At 26.1% G+C, this 8,414-nt stretch overlaps 2 protein-coding genes across 2 annotated transcripts in view; both read right to left on the bottom strand.

Moving 5' to 3' along the window:
* Window positions 1-668: 668 nt before the first annotated feature.
* Phum_PHUM514700 (protein transport protein Sec23A, putative) lies at window positions 669-4,953 on the bottom strand (the record flags this gene model as incomplete). Its single annotated transcript, XM_002431130.1, has 15 exons — window positions 669-758; window positions 1,418-1,483; window positions 1,572-1,727; window positions 1,816-1,990; window positions 2,091-2,242; window positions 2,322-2,475; window positions 2,566-2,672; window positions 2,750-3,044; window positions 3,120-3,394; window positions 3,476-3,620; window positions 3,701-3,870; window positions 3,957-4,112; window positions 4,283-4,369; window positions 4,455-4,585; window positions 4,806-4,953. The coding sequence occupies 15 exons, from the start codon at window positions 4,951-4,953 to the stop codon at window positions 669-671; spliced, it is 2,307 nt and encodes a 768-aa protein (XP_002431175.1).
* A 2,630-nt stretch (window positions 4,954-7,583) lies between these two features.
* The window catches only part of Phum_PHUM514490 (Kv channel-interacting protein, putative), a gene marked incomplete at both ends in the record, with an annotated part of 7,982 nt that continues 7,151 nt past the window's right edge, over window positions 7,584-8,414 (bottom strand). Inside the window, 2 exons of the mRNA XM_002431129.1 lie at window positions 7,584-7,694; window positions 7,874-8,086. Coding sequence (XP_002431174.1) covers window positions 7,584-7,694; window positions 7,874-8,086 — 324 coding nt within the window. The remainder of the gene's footprint in view (window positions 7,695-7,873; window positions 8,087-8,414) is intronic.

Here is an 8,414-nt window from a genome sequence, read left to right as displayed (position 1 = left end):
TTTTCGATTTTTCGATTATTAATTCGATTTTATTAATTAATTAATTATTTATAGTAATTAAATTGTAACGATAGGATTTATTATTATTATTAAATAAAAAGTAAAAATTGAAGATTAAGAAAAAATAATAATAATAATAATAATAATGGGGAAAAAATAAATAAACATATCGATTAATCGACACATATCTTAAAACTCGGGCCTAGAAATTATTAAATTTTTAAATTTATCCGTAGCGTGATAGATAATAATAATAATAATAATAATACAAATCGTCTTTTTGTACGGGGACGATTTAAACAAAAAAAAATTAGTTATAATAATAACAATAATAATTATTATTATTATTAAAAAAAAAAAGGAAATTGATTAATTCATTATCATCATTATCATGTAAAAAATTTTCTTTTCTTTTTCCATATATATATTAATACTAATTTTTATCTATTATATATTTTTTTTTATTATTATTATCATCATCAATTATTCGTATAATATGCATAATTATTTCTTTTTCTTTTTTTTTTTTTTACATTACATTTAAATATAAACATATATATGTATTTATATATATATTAATAATAATAATTATCATTATTATTATTATTATTATTCTGATTGGAACACATACCAGGCGCGCTAACGTTTGCAAGATCCCCAAAGTTATTTTATGCCGTCGACGACACGGCCAATTTTTTCAAATGCTCCATGAATACTTGTAAACTGACGTCATCAGTGAGTACCGGTGCTCCGCTTTCCTGTTTCCCCGAAGGGGAAGAGGGAAAAAAAAAAAAAAATTAATGACGTCATTACTACCAGATGTAGTTAAACCAATAAAGTGCCAAGCATTATTCCGTTAATTATTACGGACTTTGACCGTAAAGAAGAAGAAGAAGAAGTAGAAGAAGAAAAGAACCTTTTGACCTTTTGACCTTTTTAAATTTATCGATGCGATAATTTCGAAAGCAGAACTCGAAAACTAATCATCACCAAAAGATTTTTTAATTTTATTTTTCCGTTCGTTTATAGGCGATAGTAACGCGTGCAAATTTTTTTTTAGCCCTCCGACACCCCCAAGCTAAATTTAAGGGGGGGGGAGAAATAAAAGGGGGAAAAAGATGAAGTTTTTTTAAAGACCCAACCAGCGTACCAGGCTATCAAAAGTTTACCTTTATATATATACAAAAAAAAAAAAAAAAAAAAAAAAAAAAAAAAAAAAAAAACCACCGATATAATTAATACTTATAATAATAATAATAATAATAAAAAACGGTACCGCATTTGGTATGGGCATTCCCTGCTGAAACAAAATATCAAAACGTAAAATTGAGTTTTTAGAGAGAAAAAAAAAAAAAAAAAACTTCTAGAATGAATTTCTATCATATAAAAAAAAAAAAAAAAAAATTTGTTTACTCACCCCTCCGTAAGCATACATGTTATTGTGAGTCTGAGATGGATTGACTTTCGACAGTAAAAATCTCGCCTGGAAAAAAAAGAAATTGATTACACTTTTCCGACAAAATTTAAAAAAGATCCTCCGACGTTTCCAATTGGTGTGCTGCAGCACATACCTGAGAACCTCCCTGTTCCGTATCGATGTATCGGGGCATTGGAAATCTCGTTTGTAAAATTTCCTGTGCATCGTCGACCGGTGCCTGAAGTAATTGTTTAAAATTTTCATATTCTGGCAAATCTTGGTATCTTTGCGCACGCCACTGAGCTATGGTCTGGAATTTTAATGGGGGGGTGGGAAAAATAATTAATGGAAAACCAAACTTTTCCTTACATAATTTTCTCATCCCTCATCTAACTTACTTCTCCGTGGAAAATTAATATTTGAAAAAATGTATCCATGAGTAATATTCTATCTGGTTGTATGCTGCTGGAATCTAATAGAACCGGTTCTGGGGGTCCGTTGAAACTGTAACTGTAGAGAATGGGTTGAATCATTATGAGAGATTGAGTCAAATCTTCTTTCATTAACATATGCCTGAAAAAGAAAGCGAAAGGAAAATTTTAAAATGTTATTTTACAATTATAGAATTTTGTAATCGAGTTTTTAAAAAAAAAAAAAGGGGGGGGGGAGTCACCTATAAAAAGAAGTTTCGTCTGGGCTATTGTTAAAAACTTGTAAAAAATGTGAACGCCTTAGATGATACATAAATTGTGGATAAAGACTAAAATTTTCCGACAGTCTAAAACTGTTCGGATCATCCTTGGAATATTCTCCGAATTTCTGACACTGAAAATAAAAGACAAAAAATAAATATATATATAAATTATTTTCAAGTTTCAAAGAGTCACAATTTTTTTTTTTTTACCAATCTAATCAGCATTCTATCAACCCATCTAAGAACGTCGGGACCATCTTCCGTTTCCGCTCTGTAAACAACCATTCTAGCCATTAAAACGGCTGCCGCTTCTTGATCGAAACCCGCACTTATGTGGTGTAAATTAACACCGGCATCAGCCCAACTGAAATGTACGAAAAAAATTGTTTTTGCCACAAAACAAAACAAAAAAAAACAAAGAAAACTTTAAAGTTATAACAAAAAGTTGTATTACTTTCGTGCAACGGTTGTTACTCGAATTCTACGCTGACCGTTGGCATGTTGATATTGAGTTATAAATTGAATGCAACCTCTTCCTCCCTGAGGAATGGGAGCAGCGTGCTAAAATGTAAAGGGTAACATTTAAAAAAAAAACCTAAAGTTAAATGATTAAAATAAATTAAAAATTATTTCCTTACTTGATTAACAACTTCGAAAAAAAACGAACAAGTGGAATTTGGGGTGAAAGTGCAGAGTTTCCATTGACACGTGCCTCCCAATCCTGTTTCTGTGTCGGACACGCAAGGTCCTTTCATATTTAAGGATAAACAACAACCGATGGCACCGGAAACTTTAAGTTCTCTTGAACATTTGACTTCGATCGTGCCGTTAAAAGCCATTTTTAAATCTCCCTTTTGATCCCTCGTAAAAACTCTCTGATAGGTTTGCTTAAATAACGATGAATTAAATGAATCTCCCATAACCATGTGACCCCTGAAATTTTACCCAAACGAGTTTATTAAAAGTTTTTGAAATCATTTCAAGTTGAAAAATTTTAAAAAAATTTACCCCGTCGACGTGCAACATTGTTTCATTTCTAGCAAACCAGTTTGGTCTAAGGCACAGGAATATATATCTATCGCATGACCGTTTGTGGCTGCTCTCATAGCCAATGATTCATAATGTTTTGTAGCCTTTTTTAAATATTTTGCATTGTCCTTTTGAATATCATGATGAGAACGAATTGGATGTTTTAATTCATCGTCTAAAACTTGACCTGGACCTTGAGAACAAGGCCCTCCGACAAATAACATAATTCTAGCTCCCGTGTTAGGATACGTACACTAAAAAAAATTTAAGTCAATTATTAATTTTTTTTTAATCTTTGCTCGAATAATTATTTTATTCCCAAATCATGTTATTACCTCCAGTAAACCAACAGCCACGGAAAGTGCAACACCAGTAGAACGAAGTGATCTTTTCCCCGTAGTGACAGGCCAAGGATCTCTTTGAAGTTCTCCAAGCAAATCGGTTAAACTCATATCGCACTTATGAACCGGTTGAAGAAATCTATAATATTATCATTAATAATTAAATTCAATTTAAAAAACAAAAATAATAATAATAATAAATAATAATTTTTTTCTAACTTATTCGCTGGAGGGAGTGGTTGACCATGATTTCTCGCTTGAGGTCCTTGCTGTTGAACAGCAGAATACTGTCCTATACCCAACATTTCTTGAATTTGCTTAGCATTTAAATCTTTAGTCCCACAGAAGACATAACTTTTTGAAATACCCTCACACCCTAATTCATGAACCTAATAAAAAAATTAGTAAATGTATAAATTTTCCTGTAATTTAAAATTACTTTCAAGTAGAGAGATCGTGTAAGAAAGCCAGAAACCTGAACCATTCTTCCAAATGTAATAAGACCTATTAATGCATTAGAAGGTAATAAACTAAGTGACATTTGAAGTGAATCTTTAAGAGCTCCCAGTTCTTCATCATCTACACATGTATCGACTACAAGAAGAAAAATGGGGGGCAAACACTGTGCTCTCTGCAAAAAAAAAGTAAAGATTTTTTCCCATGAAGCAAAATAATAAGCAAATACAATAATAATAATAATTATAATGTGGAATAAATGAATAATTATTACAATTTTAACTTCATCGAATGCTCGAATGCAAACTGATAAGATAAATTTTAATAATTTGTTTAATTACTTACAAGTAAAGTATATTCAATTGTAGAACACATCGGAATCAACTCGGCCGGTTGATTTTGTTCTGATATTGCTGCATATTGAGGTGGAAACTAAAAATGTCATAATACATATTAAAATGAGTTATTTTAAATAAAAAAAATTATTAAGCAAAAAAAAATTTAAAATACTACTAACTGGATTTCTTTGGAAGCAAAAATTGCAAACCCATAGTTTTGCATGAAAATCGACTTGACAAAGAGGATTTAAAATTGCTCTGCATGTATTTCGTGTACATAATACTGGATCATATTGAATAGGAGGTAAATCTAAAATTAAATAAGAATTAAAAATTAAAATGTTTCAAATTGGTCGGTTAGAGGTAACAGAGAAAAGGAACGCAATATGCCAAATGATTGAATATTATTTTTGTTTAAAATTAATTAAATAGCATGAAATAAAGTATATACATTTAGTATTCAATGCAATTGTCAATGACTGTAGGTTAAACTTATAATATCAAGGGTATTTTTAGATTTTTTTGATTACCTGGCCGTTCTTTGAGAGGTTGATACAAACAACCAAGAGGCACCACTAATTTTGTTGCTTCAACTCTACTAGAAGGCCAAACATTCCACGTAAATCTTATACCATCTCTATCTTCATTTTGCTGAATAAATTCTTCGTATGTAGCCATTTCGTTCGAACAATACTGTTTTCAAAAAAAACTGAACAAGAATATATTTCACTATAATTGCATTTATTGGGGTAATTGATAATAACAAAACTATAAAAAAATTTATTTAAAAACGCGAAGACTTTTTTTTTTTTTAACTTTTATTATTATATTGTATAATAAATAAATAAAAATTGATATTTAATTTTAAAAATAGACATTACCGTAACTTAAAAAAAAAAAAGAATTTAAACGAAACTTACACGTCATTCAAAACAAAATCGTGATGCCGTCTCACCAAAGAGCAATGTCAAAAGTGAAACGTATAACCGTCTTATGCCACGACATTTTTAAATTTTCCGCCAAATTCAATTAAATATATATAAATATTTTAATAATAATTCATTTATTTATTTTATATTTTGTACTTTATAATTTTTTTTTTTGTTATTTAAATAACGTTCTTTTTAAACGTGAAAATAATTGACAGGGTTGAAAATATTAGATTAAAAACAAAACAAAAAAAAAAAGATAAAATTAAAAATGTATTTTTTCAATTCAAGAAAATAAAATATAAACTTAAATAAAATGATTTTATTTTTTAAATAAACTCAAATATACTGATAATTACAATAAACACACATAAATAAATAAAAAAAATTTATTATTTATCTAATTGCATGAAGCGTTTTTAACATGATTACTTTTAAAAAAACGTTACAAAAAAAAAATATATGAAAAACATGTCATGGCTGTGTTTATTATTAAAACTCTACTCTCCTAAAAAAAAAAAACAAACAAAAAATAAATAAAAATTGATAAAACATTGACTTATCAACAAAATAACTTAAAGATAATAAAAAAAAAATAATAATAATAATAACAATATTAAAAGAAAAAAAAATTAAACCATCATTCAATCAATTTATTATGGATTTTAAAATTATTATTATTATTATTATTATTATTAAAGCAGGTACGACTATTAAAGCTTTTGATTTAATAAATTTATTTATTTATTTATTTTTTTTCCCCATATTAAATAAATTCCATTTTGAATTGCTCATACACATGAAAACTTTTATAAAAAAAAAAAATTTTATTTGACTCTTCACATGACCCAAAAACCATTTTTTTTTTTTTTAATCATTGAAAGCATTCGTGTTATTATTATTATTATTATTATTATTATTATTATTATTATGTTTTTAATTTAATTTAAAAATTAAAAAAAGAAAAAAACATTTTAAAAAAAAATGTAGGTCAATCATGTATGCAGCAAAAAAAAAAAAATTAAAAAATTAAATCCAAAAAAAAAAAAAAAACCGAGTTTGGCAACAGCGATTCAATCTAAATAATTATTATCGTTTGTAACTACTAAATTATTATTATATATTATTATTATATTTAAAAAAAACTTAAAAATCCATTCGACATTTAAAACAATAAATAATTATCTTACGTTTTTCATTTTTTTAATTATTTACAAATTTAAATTTAAAACAAAAAACAAAAAAATATGTATGTACACTTTAATAAAATTATTAATTAATTAATTAATTAATAATTAATTAATTCATTCGTTCCTCTCTTTTTTTCTTATTAATAAAAATTACAAATTTTATACAAAATCTACATAATTATTTTAAAAAAAAAAAAAAAAAAAAATTTTTTTTCTTTTTTTTTCTTATCACAAACTAATACTAATAAAACTAATAATCTATTTTATTTGAAAGATCGTGATGAGACTATTCTTACGTTATATTCGTAATCTTTTTAAAATAAATAAATAATAATAATAATTATAATGATTTTTTGTTAAATAAATACCGACATTGACGTACAATTTATTATTATTATTATTATTATTATTATTATTATTATTATTTACATAACGAGAATATTATTAAATCATTTACATATTAATAAATATACACTTATATTTTAATAAATACTCATTTAACTAACAAATAAATAATAATAATAATAATAATTTTCTTTTGATCTTATGTAACGACGAAAAACAATTTTAAAACGTTTTTAATATTAAATTTTAAATAATTATACAAAACGACGCCATATTTTTTTTTTTTTTTTTTTTAAATTTAAATTTATCGATTATTGATTTACGTATATAAATGTGTGTGTGTGTGTGTACAACAATTAATTAAAATAATAATAATTAAATTTTTTCACACTAAAAAAAATAATCGACGTTTATATAAAATCAATGCAAAAGTGTCAACAGATTATATAAATATTCTTTTTTTTTTTAAATCTACATAAAAAATTAATTAAATACAATTTTTTTATTTATTTTTACGTAAATACATTTTCACCACGTCACCAGTCTTTTAGTTTAGTTACACACGTTTACAAATTACACTTTTCCAAGATAAATATAATTTTTTTTCTTCATTTTAAAAATGTATAAAACGAGATGGTCTCGCTTTTTTCTGTACGTAAAATGTAAATTAAAAAAAGTCTAGTTAAACAGAAAAAAATAACAAATGACTTAATTAAAATTCAAAAAACGAATTTTTCGCAACGAGGCAACGTAAAATTTTTTAATTTAAAAAAAAAAAAAAAAAAAAAAAAAAACAAAATGTGGGGTCCAAGTAGAAAAATATGAGGGGCCATGCCCTCAGAGATCACAATACGGTATCCAACGTTTCGAGGGATTGAAGAATTTGTTCGTCTCTAGAACACCATTCGACAAGTTCATCAATTGTTACGACGCCATCTTTATTCGTATCAATTTGCTGTTGAAAAAATAAAAAATTAATTAAAAATTAAATCTAATGTGTTGATAATAATGAAAAAACAAGAAATTAATATAATTTTTCCTTTTGGAAAATTGAAAAAATCGTGTCTGATGACACGTCCTGATGCTCCTGCCGTGCCTCCATGTTAAATTTTTTATTCCCTCTCTCCAACTTACGTGAAATAATTTTTCCACGTGTTCCTTAGCTGAATTTTTTTCGACTTGGGGTTCCGTGTACCTTCCGAGCATTTCGTAAATTGATGTAACCACGTCAAGCATTTCGCTTTTCGTTATGAGACCATCTCCGTTCAAATCGTACAATCCGAAAATCCATTGAAGTTTTTCTTGAATGCTTCCTCTCGAAACTTTGGACAATATGTTTAAAAAATCCTTTGAAAAAAAAAAAAAAAAAAAATTATTTTATTTTTTTTTAGTCTAAAAAAACCGGAAGTTGGAGAAAAAAAATGTCTTCCCTTTTGGCAACAGATTTTCATTCTATTATTATTATTATTATTGTTATTATTCCAAGATTTAAATGTAAGAAAGGTAAAAAAAAAAAAAATAATAATAAAAAAAAGAAGCGAATTCTGAATTTCGTCGGTGACGTCATTTCCGTAACATTACAAAAAATATTTTTCTGCATATTTTTCTCTAACAATCCTTAAAATTTATTTCATTATATATATATATATATATATATATATATATATATATATAT

This window comes from Pediculus humanus, genomic scaffold (genome assembly GCF_000006295.1).
Source record: "Pediculus humanus corporis 1103172108281 genomic scaffold, whole genome shotgun sequence".
Lineage (NCBI taxonomy): Eukaryota > Metazoa > Arthropoda > Insecta > Psocodea > Pediculidae > Pediculus > Pediculus humanus.
Note: the sequence above shows the minus strand (reverse complement) of the source record. Positions and strands in the feature narration are given on the sequence as shown.